The 26,670-nt window shown below is 40.6% G+C and overlaps 2 protein-coding genes across 2 annotated transcripts; both read left to right on the top strand.

The window, feature by feature from the left end:
- The first annotated feature begins 8,120 nt into the window (after positions 1 to 8,120).
- On the top strand, positions 8,121 to 9,770 carry LOC134079826 (retinal cone rhodopsin-sensitive cGMP 3',5'-cyclic phosphodiesterase subunit gamma-like). The gene is made up of 4 exons (XM_062535928.1): positions 8,121 to 8,161; positions 9,219 to 9,332; positions 9,538 to 9,578; positions 9,694 to 9,770. Exons 2-4 carry the CDS (start codon positions 9,232 to 9,234, stop codon positions 9,768 to 9,770), a joined length of 219 nt encoding a protein of 72 aa, XP_062391912.1. The 5' UTR covers positions 8,121 to 8,161; positions 9,219 to 9,231.
- A 12,075-nt stretch (positions 9,771 to 21,845) lies between these two features.
- LOC134079835 (retinal cone rhodopsin-sensitive cGMP 3',5'-cyclic phosphodiesterase subunit gamma-like) lies at positions 21,846 to 23,538 on the top strand. The gene is made up of 4 exons (XM_062535940.1): positions 21,846 to 21,898; positions 22,854 to 22,967; positions 23,179 to 23,219; positions 23,349 to 23,538. The coding sequence occupies exons 2-4, from the start codon at positions 22,867 to 22,869 to the stop codon at positions 23,423 to 23,425; spliced, it is 219 nt and encodes a 72-aa protein (XP_062391924.1). The 5' UTR covers positions 21,846 to 21,898; positions 22,854 to 22,866; the 3' UTR covers positions 23,426 to 23,538.
- Positions 23,539 to 26,670: the final 3,132 nt, after the last annotated feature.

Genomic DNA, 26,670 nt, shown 5'->3' on the forward strand with positions numbered 1-26,670 from the left:
TTAGTATGAAAGGATAATGAAGTTTGATGTATCAATGCTGCTTTTTTTCTTGTGTAGTGGCTTAAACAACACACCCTCTAGTGGAAATCGAACATCACTGCATGTAGTTTACAACTGCATGGCTTAGTATGGGAGAGGTTGTCACTTTGCTGTCTGCTGTGAAAATTCAAGAACTAGATATTTTCAGATTTCATTTATTGACTGCACTGTGAGAGGGGTTTAATTGGTCAGATGCACTTCTGAGCATGACAGGAGATTGTAAAAGAAAAAGCAAGGAGACTAAGGATCTCAAACATCAACATTTATTTAACTTGATTGGAACCGTCAAACACCACTTTACTCACCAATGCACACAATCCCAATACTACACATAATGATCATAGAAAGTAAAACGTAATGTATAATATTACTAACAGATGTGTTTAAGATGAGTCACAGCACACAATAGATTTAAAAGACAATAACAGAGATTTCTTTGTTGTATCAACGCACTTTTGAAGTCACACAAAAAAACTAAAAAACACTTCTTTCATCTGTTGTGTATCACCTTGAGACTGTAGGAAGAAGAAAGGATAACAGGACACACAGAGAAATGCACACACAGAGAAATTGATCAATCCATTTTGAGCACACACACACACACACACACACACACACACACACACACACACACACACACACACACACACACACACACACACACAAAAACACGCCAAACATAAGTTCCCTATAGTCTCTATCGCCCCAGCAGCCCTGTGATACCCCCTCTCTGCCCTCAGCCCAGCACTCGTAGCACACCAACTCTCCACCCAGAACCACACGCCCAGGCTGCTCACGTGGCGCAGGCCCGGCCGCACGTGGCCAGTGATAGCACCTCTGGCCTCCACCCACACCAGCACCTCCATCCTCACCAGCACCTCCATCCTCACCAGCACCTCCACCCACACACCAGCACCTCCATCCACACATCACCTCCACCCTCACCAGCACCTCCACCCACACCAGCACCTCCATCCACACATCACCTCCACCCTCACCAGCACCTCCACCCTCACCAGCACCTCCATCCACACCAGCACCTCCATCCTCACCAGCACCTCCACCCTCACCAGCACCTCCACCCTCACCAGCACCTCCATCCACACCAGCACCTCCATCCTCACCAGCACCTCCACCCACACACCAGCACTACCACCTTCACCCACACCAGCTCAGACACTGCAGCTATTTGTGCTCATGATTATGAGATTGGCATGGAGACTGGGAGCTATAGAAGAGCTCCTCCTGTCCTACCTGTGCAGCACATGGATGTGTGAGTGCTGTGACAGTTCGTATCAGACAACCAGGAGCCGTTACCACGCATGATGATGGTGCCATTTTTCCGGATGGTCAGGTGTCCCGGAGCCCAGTCGGTGTCTCCTGAAATAATGAGATAACCGCCATCTCGATGACCACTTCCAACTCTCGAATATCCGTGTCCAAAGCCCCATCCGGTATCGTAGCCCTTCGTTCTTGCTACAGTTCTCTTCGTCTCCTCCATGTGGCGTCCAGTAGCCAGGGCAGTGTGATGCTCCTCGCTGTGACTCTGGCCTGCCATAGTTCTCGCGCTGTTACACAGAGTGGCACCTCCATGGGATAGATGGAAGAGCCTGAACCGCTGTAAAAGAACATGACTCCATTATTGATATTAATTGCAGTGTTTCTTTTCTCATAGCAAAAATGTTATTGATGAATGAGGTCTGAATACAGAGATTGAAAATCTGAACGAACTTTTGTAGATGAGTCTGAATAAATATTTTAGTTGATGGAGGTAAATGGAAGTGCATGGAAATGTGTGCATTTTCCAAAAACTAATTTGAGCATCCCAACAGCCAATACTGATTGAAATGTCTGTCTGTCAGTGCTGCAAAAAACATGGATACACAGCCGTCCATGTGACTCCTGCTCTGCCTTGCTCTGTCTGGGGAACAGCTGTCAATCTGATATTTTCACATCACATAACATACACACACATACACACACTCAAAAAACACATTACACAGACACGCATACATACACACACGCACACACACACACACACACACACACACACTCTCACATAATACAGACACACATACACGTGGAGGGAAAAACGGTGCCGGTACTCATCATTCACATGTATCGTATGGTGTATCGATATCAGCAAATTTATCAGCTAGTATTGAGACATCAAATAGGCTATTATATTGCACACACACACACACACACACACACACACACACACACACACACACACACACACACACACACACACACACACACACACACACACACACACACACACACACACACACACACACACACACACACACAGGGCACTGACCAGACAGGAGCAGTAGAAATGTTCCATAATTCCGACGTGACATTTACAAGCACAGCTCACTGCCCTGCTGCAACCAATATGAGGAGCCCCAGTGCCTCTGCTACGGTATCATATATTTGGGCAGCGGCGGTACTGCCATTGCCTGACAGTCAGTCGGCCCAGCTTCCATTCCCAAATTTGCTGTTACAAGCCTGTGTAACTTGGGATGAAAGTCGCCTTTATATTTATGCCTACAGCATTTTCATCCTGTGGGATTATTTCTTTATTTCTTTCTGGTGAAGGCGGCTTTGACGGCAATGTGTCAGAAGACAGATGATCAGTCATGATAAACAGAGATGGTGAATCTGATTATGACACATTGTGATATCTGATGTGTCACACTGCCAGATTCTAAGATTTAGTTTTTTTTTTATATGATATGATATATGTGCTTAAAGTAGGCATAATTCTGACCGAAACAAATCAACTGTTCACATATGACTGCTGCTGTGGCTAACCAGTTCTATTTATTATTCATCTGCTTGAAAGGGTAATGAGAAGAAGTAAGCTGCCAATCCGAGTGAAAGCGAGAGGTCATGTCAGGACTCACAGTGTTTAAGGGGCCATGTCTCTCTCTCTCTCTCTGATGTACATCCACTGTGTATGACATGTTTGAAAGCTACGTAATACACTTTCATCCTGATTAAAGTCAGAGGCTTATCAGATGTCCTGCTTATCACCGCCGACATGTTTAATGAAAATATTCGAGAGCACATTTGTTGCTTTCAGATAAAATTGATTAGCCACTAAACTCTGTACAAAGAAAGGAGGACCCAGTGTGTGTGTGTGTGTGTGTGTGTGTGTGTGTGTGTGTGTGTGTGTGTGCATGTGTGTGTGTGCATGTGTGTTGCAAGAGAGAGAATTGGAACGACTGAATGAAAACTGACAGAAAGCATGTAACCTGTCAGTGACGCATGTCAAAAAGCAACGGTCATCTGCGGTCATCTGGAACTCCGTCACAACAACAGGCTGTGTAATGGGCTCAGGTGGGTTTTACGCGTGTGTGTGTGTGTGTGTGTGTAAGAGTGTTAGGGAGGTCAATGGTGAAGCCATGTCTCATGTTCACAAGTCTCCCCTTGGGCTTACGCAGGCAGTTATACGTCACAGATTTCCAACCGGCTTGCCATAGACTTCTTATCCTCGTTTTTAACATCAGCACAAAGGACATGCCATCAGCTACATTTAAATTATGACAAAATAATAATAGGGTTGGACCATCCCTTATTTTATGTATATGTGCTCAGATACTAGAGAGAGAGACAAGAGAATGAGAGGTTGAGAGAATGTTTATCTGTGTGTGTGTGTGTGTGTGTGTGTGTGTGTGTGTGTCAAAAAATGCAGATAGTTTTCATCTTGATTGTCTAAACTCATTTTTTAGACTCTAGACTAGAGAGACCCATATTTCCATGTTGAGGTTTCCTCACATGGAGATCTTTAGGAATCATGTTCGTTGGTCATGAATGAGTGACTCTAAGCACCAGAGGGGCCACTGTTCACCTCAGACCGTACCCACTGTTCACCTCAGACCGTACCCACTGGACACCTCAGGCCATACTGGTCATCTCAGGCCGTACCCGCTGGACACCTCAGGCCATACTGGTCATCTCAGGCCGTACCCGCTGGTCACCTCAGGCCGTACCCTCAGGTGACCTGTTTGAGTGAGATTGACCTGAGAGAGACAAAGCTACAGTAAGATAAGATAATCCTGTAATGGTCTCACAACGGAGACATTTGCATTGTTACGGCAACAAAAGTGACAGCAAGTATAGAATTTATGAGTATGACATGTGGACATGCACAGAAACATCATCATCATCATCAACAACACTAACAAAAACAAAAACAATAACAACAACAACAACAACACTAACACATTAGCAGAGTTGCTATTGCACACTTACAAAAACACAGGAAAACATGCAGAGGATCTGCTTGTAGACGTAGAGAAGAGATTATTATTTTCACTCTAAGTAAATTCTCTTCATTACCCAACTGCACTCTCTTTACTTTCTTCTCTTTAAAGAGAACGGAATATAAAAAACAACCAGAGAGGAGTGCCTGCAAACCTCTGGAGCCACAAGCCTACTTTGGGTCTTATAAAAATCAGGATTTGGTGGAGGAGGCGCAGACAGCCGTTACTCGCCATGTTAAACAAGTGTAGTGTCATAAAGTGTGCTGTTAAAATGCCTGCTCCTAGAAATGCCTGGTCACAGCCCAGAACACACACAGCTGGGCTGGGGAATGGGGCTGTAGAGGTGCACCACAGGCCACAATATGGCGCGCGCGCGCACACACACACACACGCGCGCGCGCGCATGCAGACACACGCATGCACGCGCGCACAGACAGATAGGGCCCAGAAAAATAGCCTAAATAAATAAATAAATAAATAAATGCTTCCTGTGCTGATTCTGCATTAAGTGCATTTATTGCTAATGCGTCTCACTTAGCAGCGTAAAGAGTTGTAGGTTGTTGCTTCTGGCAGTTTCCCTATTGGCTGATAAGGATTTATTTTCAAAATTGTATCAAAGGGGTTCCCCTTCCCCGTGGGTAGTAGCCTAGGCTACGTTAGCCCATCTGGAAGTGTCAAGAAGCGAGTTCAAGAGATTCTTCTTGGTAGGCTAAACTATTTAGAAAATGTCTGCAAACAAATTTAGTTGTCAGAAAAGAAAATAACATTAGCCTAACGGAGTAGGCCTATAGAAAATACCAAAACGGAGGCAGTAGACGCAAAGAAGAGAGGCAAACTTTGGCTAACTTTCGGGCAGCAGGCGAGTTCGAGGAGGTAGGACAATGATGGCATGGTCTCTTGCAATTTTGTGGTTAATCTAAATTATTTTAATTAATTGATCTGAATTGGTCGTTTCCTCTGGTAGCCGGAGTTCACCTGTGTGTGTGTGTGTGTGTGTGTGTGTGTGTGTGTGTGTGTGTGTGTGTGTGTGTGTGTGTGTGTGTGTGTGTGTGTGTGTGTGTGTGTGTGTGTGTGTGTGCGCGTGCGTGCCTAGGCTACATTGGTGTTGGTGGCTGTCGCTGTCGTGACAAGGCAGAATATGGGCAGCCTAGCTCGCCTCTCTCATAAAGTAGAGCGGGACAGGACAGGTGAGGCAAAAGGGAGAGAAAGAAAAACGTGCCAGTCTACGAAAGCCTGCGGCTGGGCTGATTTAATCCTGCCCTGTAGCCTCACGTTGATACATACAAACCATGAGGCCATTAACATTCTGTAAGCTCTTGTGGGCACAAAACACCATGGCCAAGCCAAAGAGACGAGTCTTTGGGCGGGAATTATCATGACACTGTAGCGCGCGCGAGATAGAGTTGTAATGTACACCTGGAAGGCAAGACAAATGAACATTGAGCTGCATTTCTATCTGAATTTGTCTCTAGAGGGCAAATGCTGGCAAAAAATCAAAACAACAGCCGAGTCGCCTATGGCCCATGCTGAACCTTTCCACCAAGAACCTACAGTACACCACAATGCAAAAACACACCATGTAGACTGGATAATAAACTAATATGGGCTTTCAAAACAAGTAGACAACCTTACTACTAAATCTCATTTCAGAATGTTTCAGAATGGTCAACAACAACATGTTGCAATAGTGTTGTCATATGACGACGATGAGGTCCAGGCAAACTCAGGCTGAAGCTGTGAGGATTATGACCTCAGTCAAGTGTAGATTAGATACTGTCATGTCTGTCATGACGAGTGTCACTTATGCAACGCCCTAATCCCAACATAAGCCTCCTCCATTCACTGGGCAGACTTGCCCTTCTGACCTCCTCATCAACATCAAATGATCATTCCTGGAGAGTTTTCATGTGTTTCCCATCCCTCAGTGATGCGGTTGAGAGTACTTACTTAGGATCTAAGAGTCGGGAATTCTTTTGGGAAAATTACGTCCTTCAGTTAGCTATAACCTATGATAAGAGCAAGTGAAATGAATTTGCTTGAGTCAAGATCATATAGTGTTCTGAGGAGGTCAACAGCCCACTTGAGGACATGATACTACAGATAAGTAGTGTGTATACAAAGTCATAATTAGAGGAATATCCCAGTGGTCTAATTGTCAAAGCATCCAGACCTTTCATGGTGACTCCATTTGATTCAACAGGGCTAATAAATGTGACTGAATAGATAATTGAATACCATTTAGTCACATGATATTATTGTGCCTCGACAGTGAGAAATAGTGACAAACAATGACATGTCAGCGTTTCAGACTGTGAATGTAAATTACATCAGGCCATTGTTATCATGTAAAGCATGTCTAACATTTGGCAGATCTATATAATGTTAGTGATGCACAGACAAGTTCATTTAAATCATTCAGTGAGTGGCTACGGCTTTTATGGCAACTTGGCAAGCCTTTGAGCAGTTATTATTTAGTCACATGAACTGATGGGAAAGTCGATGCTAATGGGCACAGGGAAATAGCCTAATCTTGGCATGGACAGGTTAGATACAGAGGAAACATTTCCTTCAGGACAAATAGAAAAAGTAACTTAAATTAAGTTGTGCCATTTTGTGTTGTGTCATTTTAACACCAAACATGCCTTGAAGGATCAACTGAATGAGTTTTTCCATCACAATTTCTTCCCTTTTAAAAAGAAATCATCAGAGATATGTAGCCCTGCCCCAGGTAAAAATAAATGAAGGTGACAGTTGTATGCAAAGCATGCAAACACATTTCTGTAGATCAGGCGGATAATGATGCCTGAGCAATAGTTATTTCAGTTCAGAATTATTCAAGTTCAGAGGTGCAGACTCATCCTTCCAGAAGTAGTGACATGGAATAAGAATTAGAATAATGAATTAGAATTACAGGTAAAGGTGTTCCACATACAGTATGTGGCAATGACGGGAGTTTGCACAGAGGCTTAAGAGAGAAGATGAACTGGGAGAACTGGGGTAGCCTGTGTGGGTGGAACAGACGTCAGAGATAAGCTCATGGAAACATAGCATAAGTGAGACGTCATCAAACTATAACGAGCTACCTGAGGACAGTGAAAATGGGTTATACACCCTCTGTATGTTTTGCAACATCCTTGAAAAATGTCTTTCAAAGAGCTCAGTTTGCCTGTATCTTTAATAAACATCAAGGTTGGTTTTATGTATTTGGTTCATAAATGTATAGGCCTATATACGATGATACGACAACGAATCAATGTATTTCACAACACATATGCGTATTATGCTGCCCATAAATAGACACAATCTTTGAAAACAATCATATGAAACAACACAAGCACAATTCGTGTACAATTAGAATGTGTCTTTACTATGCATTGCTTTTCATCCACATGGTGGAGATTCTCCGCGATGCCTATAGCATGACTATGGCCAACAGCACTACAGCTAATCGCTGTTTCCATTGAAAGTATGTGAGAGAAAGTACATCAGCGCTTCAGCAGAAACTGGCCAGCTCCCAGTACTGGTTATCTAATTAGCCACAACTACAACACACACACACAGGCACACACACAGTATCAACTAATTGAGGTCAATCGTGGTATACATGTTTTCCACCACCACCACTTATAACCAATTGCTGGTTATAGTGTGGCCTGAAATACACCTTCGCTCAATCTTTTGATCCCCGTCTATAGGGAGGGAGGAGAGAGAATAGAACAAGATGAGCGTAAATGACTCTCAGGGGGATTAGTGTCCGGGTATAAAAGACAGGGCTGGACCAAGAGGAAAGCATCTCAGAGAAGGAAGCTCACCTTTGATTCACATCTCAGCACTTGCTCCTCCGCAAGGTAAGGGGAATAATTTAACTGTTGGATTTCTGGGATTTTTCTCCCCTTGTCATCAGTGTTTTATTTTGAAGTGCTTGATAGTTTAATTGCAGCAGTGTACTACTTTTTAATACAGTTGGACATCCTACGCTTGCACAGTAACATATGGTGTACAGTATATGATTCAATTTGTAAATCAATACAACAGTGTTGTTGTGGATGCTGACTGTTAAATGAAGAGTTGAGGCCAGAGCATAACAACTGCTAGTAAAGGATGAGAAATAGGCCCACAGTAAATAGGCCTACTGTTGTGTGCAGTTACCAGAAGAGATGATACAATTACACACTAACAGAGGACAGAGTGTAGAGTATTAGTTACCAAGGGAAACAACTGTCCCACTGAGAAGTCTATATGACAAGTGTTGCATGTGACTTCAGAGAGTATATCTCGAGATGGACCACTTGCAGACATACAGTGTATTTCTGTAGATTTCTGTATTTTGTAGATCCATCTGAACATCTGAGTCACAAAAATGCTGTATCAACTGAAATGAAAAGTAGCACATTGTGCAAAAGAAAACTTTAAAGTCAAAGATAGTTGAGTAAGGTGGGTGAACAGGGGTGTGGAAGACTGAGTGTATGGACCACATGGAAAGTAGTTTAGTTTTGAGTTGGGGCATTTAATTATCACAGTACTGCCCACAGAGAGGCTGGAACTGTTGGAATCTTTTTTCGGACTTTCGCTAAAATTAGGGTTGGATTAAATTAGATGTCCACTGTTTATATTTAGATTAGATGTATCCAGATCAGTGCTAAATAATGCTGTTTGTGTGACAGAGTTGAGACGTAATAGACTTTGTCAGGATTAATAGTTCCTTACCTGGTTGGGGTTAGTGAATTCAACAGTTAAGAAAGCACGGAGGGATTAGAGATTTAAACTGGGCATGAGATTACATAACCCAAACGGATGTACTGTGGGACATTCTATTACTGAATAGTTACTGTCGGTTATACTCAAGTAAAATTATACTATTTGGGCATTTGAAGCTAAACAGTTCTTGTTTTACTTTCCAAGCAGAAAAACAAACGCAATGGACGTTGCAGCATCCGCAGACAAGAAGGGACCCCCCAAGTTCAAGCAGAGGGCCGCCCGCGTCTTCAAGAGCAAGGCCCCCAAGCCTGGCCAGAAGGGGTGAGACACTGACCACACAGCCAGAACATATGAAACACTCTTGTTTACAAATGATTTAGTTTGACATTTAAATGTCAATTTCTACAATGAAAAAAAAAATTAAATACATGGAAGAATTGCACATATTCTGTATCATGAATTCTTTGCTTTTCTGAGAGGACCTTTGAATGAATTGAGTTTGATGATCTCTTTTGATGACCTTTAGGTTTGGTGATGACATTCCTGGAATGGAGGGCCTTGGCACAGGTAAGAATCAAAAAGTGTTTGCAAGCACCTCACTCTCCCAGTAACGTTTGAATAAAGTGATCACCTTTCCCTTCCCATAATTTCTCACTTGTCATGTGCTCTCTCTCTCTTACAGACTTCACAGTGGTCTGCCCATGGGAGGCGTTTGGCGACATGGAGCTCAGTGACCTGGCAAAATACGGAATTGTATAATTCCCACCCCGTCCTTCCCTGCTCCGTCTCCCTTCGCTTTACCGTACCTACCTCTCTTCCAGACGGATCCCCCAGCTGACGTTGTGACGCACGAGTGTGCATTTGCATCGGCTATGGAAACAGCGGTTTCATCTACACAAATTCAGCTTGTGCTTTGTGGTCCTGAAGAGGAAAGTGAATTTCCTCAAAGACACGACACTGAACTCTAGTCCAAACGTCTGAGCAAATGCTACAGCTTGTGCTAAGAGGGCTACTGGACACTATCTTGTGAGGGTATCTCAAATTGTGTTGCGATATCACAACGAACATGGACTCCTTTGCTCCTGCCTTTTCGTCCTCTGTACTTTCCCTCAAAGGTCATGCAGATATTTATTTATGTACAAAGAGTTTTGTTTTATTTTTATGAAATGGATTTATTGTGTGATATGTCATTACCTCAGCATTTTCTCTAGAATTCCTCTAGAGCAAGAAATAAATGCAGTATTTTCCCAACATGATTTCAATGACTCAGCCTTTTTGACTTCACTCTACATAACAAATATAAGTGGCTTTCAGACCATTTGTCTTTCGAACATTTCCCTGTTTGGTTTTATAAAGGTTGGCCTACAGTGTTGGAATATAATAGAACTCTAATCAAATTCACCAAAAGCAACCTCAAGCTATTGTGCTCTAAAACAAGTGCCTGGTATTATCTTGTGAAATTATAAATTATGAATGTAGCTCAGACTAAGCCATACCATTCCATACATATGCCATATCATCATCTACTCTACTGTTGAAGTTAAAACTCTCTCCAGAATAAAGGACTGTGCCTTTAAATGTCAAATCAGACAAGTCAATCAGACATTTAGTGGCAAGTCAAATGGCAGTGGCAGTGACAACAAATTTGTCATCATTGCGGGAGTCATCTAGGAAGCTGAAGGAAAATGTTACATTAATCACAGCCTTTGTTTAAACAGACTAATTGTCCAGTCAGGACATTGAAGTGCCCACTGTATTACACCATGTCAGGGGGCATTACGTGGTTTAGGTTAAGTACTGTAGGTGCATGCGCACATCCCACCTCACTGGGGCCAGGTGCAGGACACCGTGATAAAAGAAAGTAGATGTCCGCACACTGGAGACTCCAAAACCGACAAGGGCCATTACGTGACCATACACAACACAGTGGTATAGGCAGCCATGCATTTGTCCTCAGCAGTGCCAATCATATATCCAGTATTGGGGTTCCCAGGTAAAAAAGTAGTATACTTAAGTGTATTGGTAATATGGTTAAAGTTCATGAAGTAGAAAACAAGTATGCTTCTTAGTTTTTGTGCTTTATTCAAAGTTTATTTAATGTATACTTTATAAAGTATACTTAAAAATATGTGTAATTAAGTTAAACTTCTGAGTCCAAAAAGAAAGTATACTAATTTCACAGTAATCAAATTCTCTTTTGATTGCACTTTGTGAAAGTGTACTTTGTTGTTAGTGTATTTTAAATTTGATAGAAGTACCATTGTTTTAAGTGTATTACATTTGACATACTTTGAGTGGCAATTTAGTGTACTTATGGAAAGTATAATTTCTGCAAATAAACTGTTAGCATACTTTTTTAAAGTGTACTATCATCTCACTTTATTAGAAGTGTTACTTCTGTACACTTTGCATAGTACACTCTAAAATAACTGCATTTTTAGTGGTATATCGGAATACTTTCACAAAATATGTTAAATTATAAAAAAATATAGTGATAATTTAATGCACTTATTTGTAATACAGAGTTAGTATAATTTTTGAAAGTGTACATTTGATTTCAACTAATTGGTGGTAATGTATCAATTTACTGTAGTCTACTAATGGAAAGTGTTTTTACATTGTTAGGCTGATTTCTGAAAGAGTAATGTGATTAAATGTTGCAGTGTGGACGAAGTAAGTTTATTTTGTACAAATAATATTTTTTTCATTTGGCTCCACATCTTGGTGAGGTAATACATAAGTCTACACTATCACCACCATGTATTAATAAACACTTGATTGACAGAAAAGTCACTTTAAGAACAGTAGCCTAATTATTTTTACAGATATTGTATTTACATGTCAATTCAGTATCATAATCTCAGTAATCACTCTCAAAAAAATTAAATCTCACTATTGCTCATCTTAATGAATCCTTTTTCGTAGGATTTACACAATAAAATTAGGTTTCTAGGTGAAATATAGCCTGGTTGTACCATACCCTCGTACTAATATCGTACAGAGGTGAAGGGAAATGAAAATTGAGCGGAAGCTTACGTATGGCTGTGCCAGGCTAGGTGAAATAGAGTCAGTTATGCGAAATGCATTCGTGTTTGGAGGAAATATGTCACTCTATGGTCGCCGTAGAAGCATTATTTCAAAACGCACAACGAGGATATCTGGCTTTTCCTCACTCGTGGATTGTAAGGTATGTATTTGCTATTCACACAGTGTTCTTATTTTGAGTTCGGGGTAATTTTAGGGAGTTTAGCATGACAACAAACCTGGGAAACATGATACAATTCTAACGTTAGCCTGAGATGATTAGCTGCTAGCTACTTAGCCGCCCACATGAGATCTGCTGAATCCATGGCTGAATCTAAGTAGCTAGCAGCTAATCATCTCAGGCTAACGTTAGAATTGTATCATGTTTCCCAGTTTCACTCCCTGCCGAAAATAGGGGTGGTTATGCCTTGATGGGATTGTTTCATAAAACACAATTGAATGTTTATGGATGTGACCAGGTCAGGACGACTTCATGTGTTTACTGTTTCATGCTAGCAGTTAACGGCTAACATAAGGTAGCCGCTAGCCCCGCACAAACCCAGCCTATGTTTATGTGTTAGGCTTAGAATACTAATAGTTAGATTATTATCTGAAAACTTTAATGTTTAAACGTAGGTGCAGGCCAGTCTGTGTTACCAAATTGTCCTTGTGTGTCATGAACAATTTGCATTGTTACAGACACTAAAGTTCGTCCAGAAACATTTGAATTATTTAAATGTTTGTGTAGTAAACTACACCATCTTGCCTAGTCTCTCTGTAACGTTAATCACGTGCAGACTATCTTTGAAGGACAAATTACACAAACATTAGACTTGTCATTATTTTTGTATGATGTGATCAGCATTATTGTAGGCTACTGGCTCTCATTCGACCTCTATATTAAACGAGTAAAGCAAGTAAGTTTTTCATGATCATGGTAGAGGCTGCCTACTCTAAATGTTTGAGTGATTTGTTAATCACAAACAAGCCTCAATGTAATCAAATGTTTTCTTCCCAACTTTTAATTCAAATTCTAAAAAGTTTCAGTAATCTGATATTATTATAGTTTTACATGGTGTAAATTTGTTGAGTTTGATATACTTTCTCCACAGACGTGGCAGTGCAGAGTGCATGACATCAGCGTCATTGAGGTCTCTCTTACAGGAGCATTACAGGTTAGCTCATGTTTCTACCCCATGAATAGATTTGCATTGAAGATCAATGTGTTCCAAAAAATCTCTCAATACATTGGAAATGCATTATATGAACCTCTACATGTGATTAAACATACATTGTCACATGCCCCACCTCTCTCTAAGTCATGAGCATTACATACATCTTATAATGCATTTCCAATGTATTGAGAGTCTTTTGAAACTCCTCTATCCATGGAGCAGTAAACAGGCATTGCATCCCAATACCATGAACCTCTACATGTGATTAAACATACATTGTCACATGCCCCACCTCTCTCTAAGTCATGAGCATTACATACATCTTATAATGCATTTCCAATGTATTGAGAGTCTTTTGAAACTCCTCTATCCATGGAGCAGTAAACAGGCATTGCATCCCAATACCCAAATCTCCAAGTTAACATTGGGGGATTGCACGGTAAAGGCATAGTAAATATTAAGATGCTTAATTTGTAAGTGTAAGTAAAGTAGTGTTCTGTTATATTTCCCTGTTTTGCAGAATCCTATCATTGGCTCGTTGAGAGTTTGCCACCTGCAAGCACTTGTTGTGTACTTGAAGGCCCTGAGAAACTCAAAGGAATACCTGGTAAGTGTAAATGAATATCCCAAAAAACAGTGTAACTTCGGTGAGAATGGACTTCAGACTCTCTTTCTGCATGAAAATGCATCAAAGAAGTCGTGGAGACGGACAGTATTTTTCATTGATGAAGCACTACAGAGCTTGCATCGGCGTACACTATATTGCCAAAAGTATAGTGATGTCAATAGACATCCCATTCTTAATTCATAGAGTTTAATATGATGTTGGTCCACCCTTTTCAGCTATGATGTTGGTCCACCCTTTGCAGCTATAGCATTTTTGACCATTCATCCAGAAGCGCATTTGTGAGGTTGTACATTGATGTTGGACAAGGAGGCTCTCAGTCTCTGCTCTTATTCATCCCAAAGGTGTTCTATTGGGTTGAGGTCAGGACTGTGCAGGCCAGTCAACACTAAACTCTGTCATCCATGTCTTTGCGGACCTAGCGTTGTGCACTGGTGCACAGTCATGTTGGAACAGAAAGGGGCAATTCCCAAAACTGTTCCCACAAAGTTGGGAGCATGGAATTGTCCAAAATCTCTTACTGTTCCAACATGACTATGGACCTTGCTTTGCACACTGATGCACAAAGACGTGAATGATATAGTTTGGTGTATGAACTTGACTGGCCTGCACACAGTCCTGACCTCAACCATGACGTACGAAATTAAAATAGCTCCTCATCATCACATACCCTTCACCATACCTAGAGATTGGCATGGTGTTTTTTTCAGTTATTAGCTGGTTTGATGCTCATTGGGCTCAATGCCAACCCAGCTAATAGGCTAACTGAAAAAAAACATCATACCAGTCTCTAGGTATGGTGAAGGGTATGTGATGTGGGGCTATTTTAGTTCCAAAGGCTGAGGATACTTTATCAGGATGCCTAGTATACTGGATCCATGAAATAAGTGGCTTTTAAAGATAGAAATCTTCCTGCCTCTATGGGAATTTAACATATGGGTGCAAATACTTATGACCCCTGCATTTTAAGGAAGAACATTTATTTATTTACTCTACATTTCATTCACGAAGACAATTGGTGTCCTTAAAGGTTGGATATTTCCTAATTTTTTTTTAGTCAACTTTAGCATGGGTTCAAATACTTATCCTCGCTGTATATGTTCTATTTTCTGACACAATGTGATACTTATTCTTTGTATCGTAATGTGATGCTGACCCTTTTTATATTGCATCCTTGTTTTAGAGCTGCCAGGACTGGTGTCATCACTGAAAGCGGTCATAAACAACATGGCAGATTCATCTATTTCCTCCAGCCAAAGCGACTCACCACGCACTAGCAGTGAGGACATGGTATTATGACTGAAGGACCTTGAACCGATCCCTCATTAGCATTGTGCAGGCCCTCCATGATTTTGTGATCTTGCACGTTCACCAATTCATGCAAATTCAGGGACTTTGCTGCATTTGCGTGTTGTAATCTTCAATAAATGTGAATGGTGATGTGTAGTTATGTTCCTGTTATTGTGTTATTAGCATTCTATATCCTTTGCTTGAATTATTTATTTTTGTAATTTTATTGTAATAAAGTTCCCTTTCTGAAATGAGATTTGTAATCTGTTGTAATGCACTTGAAATTGTAATGTAATACACTTAAAGTATAATATAGACATTTATGCCAAAGTATAACAATATGGGAATTAAAGTACAGATAAAATATACTTTAAAGACAGTTCTTTTCTACAATAAAATATAATAATACTGCACTGAAAGTATGTCTCTATGATGTTAAGCTTGTAATTGAACTTCACTTGAAATATGTTGTCATTGTCATAGTGGGACACTTTAAATGCACTAAATATAGTACGGAAGTGCATTTGTAGATCACTTGAAATATTAAAGAGGCATACTAAATTAACATACTTTATAGTAGTAATTAGTATGATAACAGTATGTTCAAAATGTACTTAAACTCAACTGTAAGTTGAGCTCCAATTATTTTTTAAGTGTATTTCTATTAGAATGGTCATACAATGTAATTGTACTGTAAGTATGCTTAATTGCTCATTTTAATTAGTGTACTTCAGTGCACTTGAAGTTTGAAAATAGTTGTTCCAATTTAGCATACCCTATACACTTGAAGTATAGTTAAGTTTGTATTACGATTAACTTAATACATACTTTAATATACTTAAATATACTTGGATTTGACGAAAAAAGTACACACTGTACTTATTACACTCTGAAAAAGTATATTTTCAATAGTTTTTTTTTTTACCTGGGTTATTACTTCAAATTATGTAATTAGATTACTTACCCCATTAATCCTTTTGGAAAGTAACTTGTTACTCTACTTTACTGGTACTTTTGAGTTGGTCTCTATAATGGTATAATGGTCTAATGGTTAATATTCACAATTTCATGTACGGCATGATTCAGCTATGTATAAGTGGCCTAATAGTTTCATGCCTAACAATAGCTTATATTCATTTTGCCAAATTTGGTGAATTTATCTTCAGTTTTAGTTTACGGTCACGTTGTGTATAGCTCAAAACAATGTGTGTGTGCTTTAACATCAGTAAAGCATTAGGCTTTATTCAGCATGATAATCCAGCTCCTCTAACAGGTGAGCTACACCAGGCGCGCAACAGGGCTCGGAATCATGACGTGAAATCTTCGCGGGCACAGCCATATTGGCAGTCTCACTCCTTGGTTTACTATGGATTACTATGGATTTACTCCCGCCTATTAGTGTGTTCCTGTTACTTAGTTTTTGCCTTCTTGGTCGTATGTTGCTGTGTAGTGGGGTGTAACAGCGCAACCCACGATAGCAAGAGGAAAAGAATCGCTAATATTATATTTCTGCTTCTTGTCTTCTGCATCTGAATGAATGGATATTACGTTCGGTGCGCTACCAACATGGCGGCAATATTCCTAGAATGCAAGGTGTGTGCCCGAGCCCTATTGTCAGTTCAGGAGATTGGAGCATGCAGTCACAGGAGTAGACAAAGTCCACACGTGTAAACACACAGCAACCCAAAATCATGACACAGCACACAAATATCCAAAAATCGAAAAGTGCATTAAGACACAACAAATGTGAATACATGACAATTTGCACTCATGTCATTTTGTGACATATGGGTAGCCTACATGTGTTTGAGGTATGGCAACAAAAGCTTCAAGTTGTGTTACTTTAGTCATGGGTCAGCATGGTCTATGGTGTTCAAGCAACGGGCAAAAACTGTAACACCTTGATCTCCTTACTTGGGCAAAGATGGCAATTTTGGTTCTTTTTTGTAGGCGACCTTCAGATGGTTATTATTTGTTGGGCTGCATACCAGCCACAGGACCTTTTGCTGAAGAACTTGCCACATTTTCCGGGACCTGCACATTTGTGCTGGCACACGAAATTCAAGTCTGATGGCATTTCGTATAGTGTTCCTTGGGGAGTATTGTTTTCTCCGGAACGGTCCGGCCTCTTTCAAGTGGCTTTTAAGACTCCACAAACTTAGTTAAACACCATGCAAGGTGCCATGATGTCAACTATATCTTCATATGAATGTCCTTCATTGAAACTATAAATAGTTATTAATTATTGCTTCACTTAACATATTAGTACAACAACAATTTATTGAAACCAAACAGCATGGCGAAGTTTTCTCCTTCCTGCTCAGTGTCGTAACAAGGCAGGTGCGGGCCCTGGTGCGAGATAACTATTCGGGCCCTTCTGCGAAGATAGTTACAGTTTTTCACAATTGCTAGAACACTTTTTTCAGAACTCCTTACCTTTTTCTCAAAACTGTGAACACAAAACTCATTTCTCAAACTACATTCTCGAAACCCTTCAATCTTGTTGCAAAACTGAACAATCACCCCAAAACACTTTTAACTTTGCTCAAAACTAACTAATGGTCCCAAATCATTGAACACATCAGGCAAAATTACACTCCTGCAGAGCAGTGATAAGACAATACACCAAACAATGGAAGACACAGTTTTCAGGGCAGGGTTTATGGCTCCTGGAGGAATTGTATTCAAAATGAATGAAAAATAAAATATCACAATGAAAATAAAGAATAAGGACTTATATCACTCTCTACTCATATCCTCTAGCCTATATGAAGATATAAATCAATAGTTTTGTAAGTGAACAGAAAGACAGGCCAATACTGTACTGTACTGTATATGATTTGTACTGTGATGCCACAGACTCTGATAGTACTGTAAGTATGCAATACTGTAATATTATATTGTGCCTAAATGTAGACTTACTTGGACATACTGATAACTCAGCTCTTTCACTCTCTCAGAGTTAGTGTGTAACAGTGTAGTGAGGGTAGTGAGTGTGTAACAGTGGATGTTCAGTGATTACTGTACTGTATGATAATGGACATTTACGCTATTTCTCTTCTGTAGTCTGAATCTTTGGATTACTGTATTGACGCCACAGAGAAACCACTGATGTTGGGTTGGACCATGAAGTCCTGCTTCTCTCATTGGCATTCCATGAACCAGAACATGGTCAATGATTGTTGCCCAAATATCATCATTTACAGTATTGCAACTCTTGGGACTCTCTGTCTATCTCTTCATCCTCTTCCTCCTATACCTGCACCTTCCTCTTCCTTGTACCCCACTTCTACTGTAACACACACTTGTTGTCCCCTGCGTCTCTGTCAACTCTGAACTGACTTATATTGGTTGTCACATCATTAGACAGAAGTGTTCTCAATTTTGAGTGGTAGTGTTCAAATGGAGACAACTGTGCACTAATTGTGTTCAACTTCTGCGTTGTTTGGTTATCAATATAATTAAGAAGTGCATCAGAATGCACAATGTGTTCACAGTTTTGCAAAAGGGTTAATGAGTTTGGTAAAATGGGTGAAAGTGGGTGAAAGCAGTCTATGGTTTTGCCAAAAAAGTGAATAATTCAATAAATGTGTTCAGGCATTTGAGAATTTGATTCTGAGAATGGGGATTAGTGTTTAAGCAACTGTGAAAAACTGTAAATAGCCTAATGAAACCCAGGAAGTATTAGCTCTGATACATGCAATACACATTAAGGGTGACTATGCAAAGGACCTGAGGCACCAAAGTAGTTTAGTAGTTACAGATACAATTTCAAATAAAAATCACACGACTACATGATCCATTCTGAAAACATAAAAAAAATACTTTATTAATAGTCTGCAGGCCAGTGTAATCTAATATTAGCCTACTGCATTAACATCAACTCGCATGGAATTATGGGAACACCCAATGCGCTGAAACTTTTTCAACCCTCTGCTGAAACTGTAAGCGTAGATTGCTTGCTTACAAACTCGCACTGCGCAGTAACGAAACTTAATTTAGCCTAACTTATTTAACCGTGCAGAAACCAAATAAAATCATTAATATGCATACAATCCCCAATAAGCATGAATTAGGCCGTGAGACCTTTGGTTGTGCAAGATCGTCAACGATGTTCCCAATATTTAATGCTCTGGCTCTCGTATTTTCAATGGACAGGATAGCTAACCCACTGAGCCTCTAGTTCCCCATGCTGATCCTCAGGTAAGTCTTAATAAGTTTGAGTTTGGAAAAAGATCGCTCAGCTGTTGTCACAGTCACAGTCACACGCAATGTCAGAAACATGAGAGCAATTAGCTACACACTTCCCTGAATGTGGATGTTACACTGTCGTAAATAATCTACCACCAGCATCTTGGCAAGTTGAAAAATAGAAAAAAAAAAAAGATAGATAAATAGATGTTAGTAGTAGTTTGGCCACCCTTCCCCTTGCTCTTTACTGTGCGTTCAGACCAAAACCGTCAAAAGCGTCAAAGTCGCTGGTGAAGCTCATAGCCCGACGCTCAACCCAGTTCAGCGCCGAAAGCGTCAAAGCCATGACGTGAAACATTTGGACAAACCACAAGCAGCAATCCTGCGAGTTTGACATTCTGATTAGTTGACGCCAAACCGTGTCATAGCTAATTAGCATAAAGTTAACTGAGGCTCAACTTCTTTTTGACGCCCGTGAAGCTCATGAAGCCACGCTCACGCCCAGAACGCTTTTGACGCCGGTAACGCCGACTCTTCATAGAAAATGAATGATTTCCGGCACTCTTGCCGCTTTTAACGGTCTTGGTGTGAACGCACAGTTACGCTCCTGCCGCTTCTTGCAGCCGCTCGATGACTGAACGATGACTGAAATGTGCAGCCGCACTATCCATTCAAAAAAACGCAACAAATCGCTAAGCCTACTGTAGCTACCCAGATATCCTTGCTGTATCTCAGTAGAAAGAAAGATAAGCTGGCGAAACAGTATGACGACAAGGAAAGATGGTAAATTTGATTTAGCCGTTTCTATTTGATAGTTTGATTCTTAATGGTGAAGTTCTAAAAGAAAAAAAAAAAAGGCAGGGTTAGCGACGGGCCCTGGGAGGTCACGGGCCCTGGTGCGACTGCACCGGCTGCACCTACTATAGTTACGCCACTGTTCCTGCTTGAGACAAAGTCGAGTAAGCTACAGTACTTCTTGTGTAGCCTATTATACCTGCCCTTTCCGTCAGATTTTGCAGTTTGTACATTTATATTAAAACATGTTAATGTTTTACACCTGCACTTTGTTTTGCATTTCTTGACCACCGTAGTTACCCAATAAAGTAATCAAATTACAGTTACGCATTACTTTGTAAGTTGTTACCCCCAAAACTGTATTTCACAGAGATACATTTTACTACAAATACAAAACCATATACTGCTATTTGCCCTTTGAAAATAATAAAAACAAATCATTTATTACTGTTGCGTTTTCCAAAGAGAAAGCTATTCTTTCCACATAGCGTTAAGCCACTAAATGTGTCAACATAACAGGCTACTGTCTACTGTGTTAGTGTCTTATATAAAGTGTGCTTTCTTAAACTGGTGAAGGTACAGAGAAGTAACTGAAACCATGGGATCAGTCTTCACCTCTCAACTGTGACTCAACACTCCACCTGTGAACAGATTACATAATTAGTCAGCATACCAATCACAACGCACACCTATTCCTACTACAGTATCAAACTAATTGGGGCCTATCATGGTGCACATGTTTTCCACCACCACTTATAACCAATTCCTACTGTATAGATCCACTTAAGTGTGGCCTGAAATACACCTTTGTTCAATCTTTTGATCCTTTGATCCCCGTCCATGGGGAGGGAGGAGAGAGAATGGAACAAGATGAGCGTAGATGAACTACAGGACTCTCAGGGGGATTAGTGTCCGAGGGGTATAGGGAGGGAAAGTAATCTCATCGCCACCTGGTGGTTGCGTTCCTAGAGGCTAGCGGGAGAGGATGGGATTTTCTTTTAGAAAAAATATATCTCGGCCCACGATCGGAAGTTAGTTAAATGCCTTCAATATGCTATCCATGTAGGTCAGCTCTATTGCTTCTAGTGGTCATACTTTATTTTTTAGGATCAGTTTAATTGTTTTGAGTTTGTTTGTAACATGGTGATAACGAACTACAGTAGCTAGCTACAGTAGCATTTGACGTCACCAGTTTGGGCGCTCCATCTCCAACTGATCAAAACGGCAATTTGCTTAACTTGCTTATCATATTTTTGTAATAACAGAGAGCGATGTAAACCGCGTGGTAATTACCTTTATGTTGGGATAACTTGTGTTGTGCTCCTCCTCACACAAGAGCTGGCAGTAAGTGTGATTGTCTACTAACTAACCAACTAGCTAACAGGCTAATAAACAAACCATGCTAGGTGAGTAACGTCGTCGAAGGGTGTCACGTCACTTGAAGTTGTAGTCCATTTATGAAATGAAACGAGCAATTACGTTTTTTTTAAATAAGGCGAAATAGAGTCTGATATTTTCACAGTTAGTAGATTATTACAGTATGCCGACTGAAAAATATTTTTGGTGGATAAGATCGCTGGTATAGCTGCGTAGTATTTTTTTGAAAAGTCGGTCTATGGGACTTAACATTGGAGCTGCTCTTCGATAGGAACGCAACCACTTGGGGCGCTGGTTTTCACTTTCCCTCCCTATAAAAGACAGGGCTGGACCAAGAGGAGAGCATCTCAGAGAAGGACCGCAGAAAGGAAGCTCACCTTTTAACATCTCAGCACTTGCTCCTCTGCAAGGTAAGGGACATAATTCAACTGTTGGACTTCTGGGATTTTTCTCCCTTCATCAGTGTTTTATTTTGAAGTGCTTGGTAGTTTAATTGCTGCAGTATACGACTGTTTAATACAGTTGGACATCCTAAGCTTGCTCAGTAACATATGATGTACTGTATAGGATTCAATTTGTAAATCGAAACAACAGAGTTGTTGTGGATGCTGACTGTTAAGTGAAGCGTTGAGCCAGAGCATAACAACTGCTAGTAAAGGATGAGAAATAGGCCCACAGTGAATACGGCTACTGTTACATGCAGTTACCAGCAGAGATTACACACTAACAGCAGACCGAGAGTATTAGTTGCCAAAGGAAATGACTGTCCCACTGCGCATTCTGCAAAATTGTGCTTCTTTAAAGCTTCTTTAAATTCCATAGTAGATATACCATGGGAAAGTACGGTAAGAAGTCAATGATCATTGAGTAAGCAGGGTGAACAGGGGTGTGGAGGATAGAGGGTATGGACTGTGCTGAAAGTGGTTCAGATTAGAGTTGGGTCATCTAATTATCGCAGTACTGCCCACAGAGAGGCTGGAACTGTTGGATTCTTTTCTCGGACTTTCGCTGAGATTAGGGTTGGATTAAATTAGATGCCCACAGCGTATATTTAGATTAGATGTATCCAGGTCAGTGCTAAATACTGCTGTTTGTGTGACAGAGTTAAGACGTAATAGACTTTGTATAATTGGATTTAGTCTGTCTGGATTAACAGTTCCTTACCTGGTTGGGGTTAGTGAATTCAACAGTTGAGAAAGCACGGAGGGATTAGAGATTTAAACTGGGCCTGAGATTACATAACCCAAACGGAAGTAATATGGGACATTGTATTACTGAATAGTTACTGCCAGTTATATGTAGGTAAAATTGTTCTATTCATAAATTTAAAAAAGCTAAAAAGGTTCTTGCTTTGCGTTCCACCAGAAAAACAAACGCAATGGACGTTGCAGCATCCGCAGACAAGAAGGGACCCCCCAAATTCAAGCAGAGGGCCGCCCGCGTCTTCAAGAGCAAGGCCCCCAAGCCTGGCCAGAAGGGGTGAGACACTGACCACACAGCCAGAACATATGAAACACTTGTTTGTACAAATGATTTAGTTTGATATTTAAATGTCAATTTCTACAATGCAAAACACATTAAATTACATGGAAGAATTCCACATATTCTGTATCATAGATTATTTGCTATTCTGAGAGTACCTACATGTATGAATGAATTGAGTTTGATGATCTCTTTTGTTGACCTTTAGATTTGGTGATGACATTCCTGGGATGGAGGGCCTTGGCACAGGTAAGAATCAAAACACAGTTTTTTGTGAGAAGCTCACTCTCCCTCACTCACTCAGCAGTAACGTTTGAATAAATCAACCTTTCCCTTCCCATAATTTCTCACTTGTTATGTGCTCTCTCTTTCTTACAGACTTCACAGTGGTCTGCCCATGGGAGGCGTTTGGCGACATGGAGCTCAGTGACCTGGCTAAATACGGAATTGTATAATTCCCACCACATCCTTCCCTGCTTCGTCTCCCTTCGCTCTTCCGTACCTACCTCCTTCAGACGGATCCCCGAGCCGGCGTTGTGACACAGGAGTGTGTACTTTCACACTCCGTCTTCAGCAGTGAATACATCAATACAATTGTGATATCACAACAAAAATGGGACTCCTTTGCTCCTGCCTTTTCGTCTTCCGTACCTTCCCTCAAAGGTCATGTGAATGCAGATGTTTATTTATGTACAAAGAGTTTTGTTTTATTTTTTATAAAATCTGGATTCATTGTGTGATATGTCATTATCCCAGCATTTGGCTTTTCTCTAGAATTCCACTAGAGCATGAAATAAATACAGTATTTTCCCAACATGATCTCAATGACTCAAACTTTTTGACTAAACTCTACATAACAAATAGAAGATGCCTTTGGTTTGGACCCCATGGTTAACACTGATTTCCCTATTTGGTTCTTTAAAGCAACACTAAAGCGCTTTTCCTCTGTCGCACACACGCCATTGTTTATCTAGCAAATAATAGACAAGGTAGAATATGTTGCATGATTTTCTGAAAGTATGACGTATTGTGACATCGAAGCAAGTCAAATTTGTAGTTTCTGATGTCTCATTTTATCGAACTACAGATACACTACCCCACCTCGTAAAGTTACATAGTGCGGTTATAGCCAATAGAGGGCCGCGAGGTGAAAGCAGAAGTGCTGTTCACCCTGTTACGAGTTGATGAACCGCTGAAATTATTTTGGAAACATTATTTGAAGGTACAAAAAACTCTTTAGTGTTGCTTTAAGACATTTTTATCTAGAACTGATGGACCATACATTTATACACACTATCAACATAAGCAAAACAGATTACTTGACTTCACATTGGAGTGAAAATGTATTCACGCCCGTCACAATGAACATCATCCCTTACAAGATCCTGAAATGACCTGAACACAAAGAAAAAGGAAAACACTGGCAACAAAACACTAAGTGAGGTAGCATAAGGTAGGTGTGCTGACGCCTGCTAAAGCTCTTCAACTCTGTCCCATATCACCCTTATATAACAGAGCCAGCACATGCTCCTTGACAAGACATGCCTGCCTTTGGTCCTGAACTGGCTAAATGGATTGGACCCTGAGGACGTGTAATTGAGCGTCAGCATCAGTTCTGGCAGGCAAGTAGTCAAGACGTTGCTAACCGCTGTGGGCGTCAGCACATCAGCTGGTCAACTCCCCTCGCTTCTAAATGGCTACATCCCAACAGGGCGCCTTATTTAAAGCTGCCTAGTTGTTCCTAACTACTTGCTGCTCGCTTTATGCAACCCACCTCCTCCCCTGCTCCACCCTGTCGTGTACAACATGGCATAGGCTTATGTCATCATAGTTGCCGCTCTGTTTATATGGGGGAATAGTTTAGCTCGCTCAGTCTTAAACTGTGTGAGCGCCCCCTTATACTGCTGCTGTCCCCAGACTCTCTGCTCTTTCATGGTGCTCATGAAAGGTCTGGTTACTCATCTGAACAGAGCCATACCGCCAAATTTAATTCGTAGTAGGCCCTATATTAATTTAAATTGCCTAAGATATTTATTGTCTGTGTTGTTCTTGACGTATGGACCTGACAGAAATGTATAAAGCCTGACGATCGTGGTCCCTAGACCAGGTGGGTTTGCTTGCTACTTAATGGTTAGATATGGAATATGCTTTTGGTGTTGTTTAGAATAGACCCCATGTATCATCAACAACCACTGTTTCAACCTCTCAATCTATGCGAATTTTCGGCAAAAACACTATTTCAATATTGTTCGACCCCCTCTACTGCTCGCATGCACACATGCACTCATGCACACACACACACACACACACACACGATGACAGAAAGGGTTATGCAGATCTTTACCCTTTAAGTGTTACACGAAATATTGGCTTCTTCATTTCTATTCGTTGTATTTTTTCTTAATTGAGATATTCATTATTAAACGAGATACACCGTTTAATATCAAAAAGTAGCCGGCCCTGCCCACCCAGATCTGCTGTCAGGAACATCTCGTCTGGAACACAGTTGATAACCGTTCCCCTCAGACAAGAAAAATGCAGGCCAATTAGGGACGGGAGGGGAAGACACACTGACACTCAGGGGTGGAGCCAGGGGGATGGTTCCGGGTGGCACTGGCTGATTGGCCACTCCAGGTGCCACCTCAAAGTCCTAGTTTACAATTGGCCATTAACGTTATCCTGAATAATGTAGCGAGCAATAGTAAGCCTACAAAAACATTGAGTCTCACCAGATAATAGCTTGGGCTGTTACAGTAGATCAACAATAGCCCACAACATTTTGGGTTGACTATACTCATTTATAAACATTAGCCAATTTAATTTAACCACAAACCTATTTAATTTAAAGAGACCCTATGCAACTTTCTGCAGGAGACGATCGCTCCTTGCTTACATCTGGAAGTCTGAGACGAAGAACCACGCTTGCAATTTATATATTTAAATATAGCCTATACATGTATAAATATGCACGCTAAAGCTGTCGGGGAAGCTCTGCAGAGAAAATGCAAGCATAAAACGAGTGAAAACGAAAAACGAAACCGAAACCAGAGATGAAATCGCTAATCCTGCATAGTTCCTCTTTAACCAACTAGCTCAATTTAATAAGTAAACATTAATTCTTTGAAATAAGCAATGCTAGGTTAGCTCAATAAAATTTCACTTCAGTAGAGTAGATGTTGATATGGAATATGTATGGAATATTATGGCTCAGTCTGAGCTGTATTCAATGTTTATCATTTACAGTACAAGACTACACCAGACATGTGTTTTAGAGAAAAATAAGTTGAGGTTATTTTTGCTGAATTTGATGAGAGTTCTGGATTATAATCAAGCACTGCAGGCTAACCGTTAAAGATCCAAATTGGAAAATCAGTGCTGACCATGGGACCCAAAGGCATCTTCTATTTGTTATGTAGAGAGAAGTCAAGAAGTTTGAGTCATTGAGATCATGTTGGGAAAATACTGCATTTATTTCTTGCTCTAGTGGAATTCCAGAGAAAAGCCAAATGCCGGGGTACTGACATATTACACAATAAATCCAGATTTTATAAAAAATAAAACAAAACTCTTTGTACATAAATAAATATCTGCATGACCTTTGAGGAAAAGTACAGAGGACGAAAAGGCAGGAGCAAAGGAGTCCATGTTCGTTGTGATATCGCAATACAATTTGAGATACCCTCACAAGATAGTGTCCAGT

This window comes from Sardina pilchardus, chromosome 1 (assembly GCF_963854185.1).
Source record: "Sardina pilchardus chromosome 1, fSarPil1.1, whole genome shotgun sequence".
NCBI lineage: Eukaryota > Metazoa > Chordata > Actinopteri > Clupeiformes > Clupeidae > Sardina > Sardina pilchardus.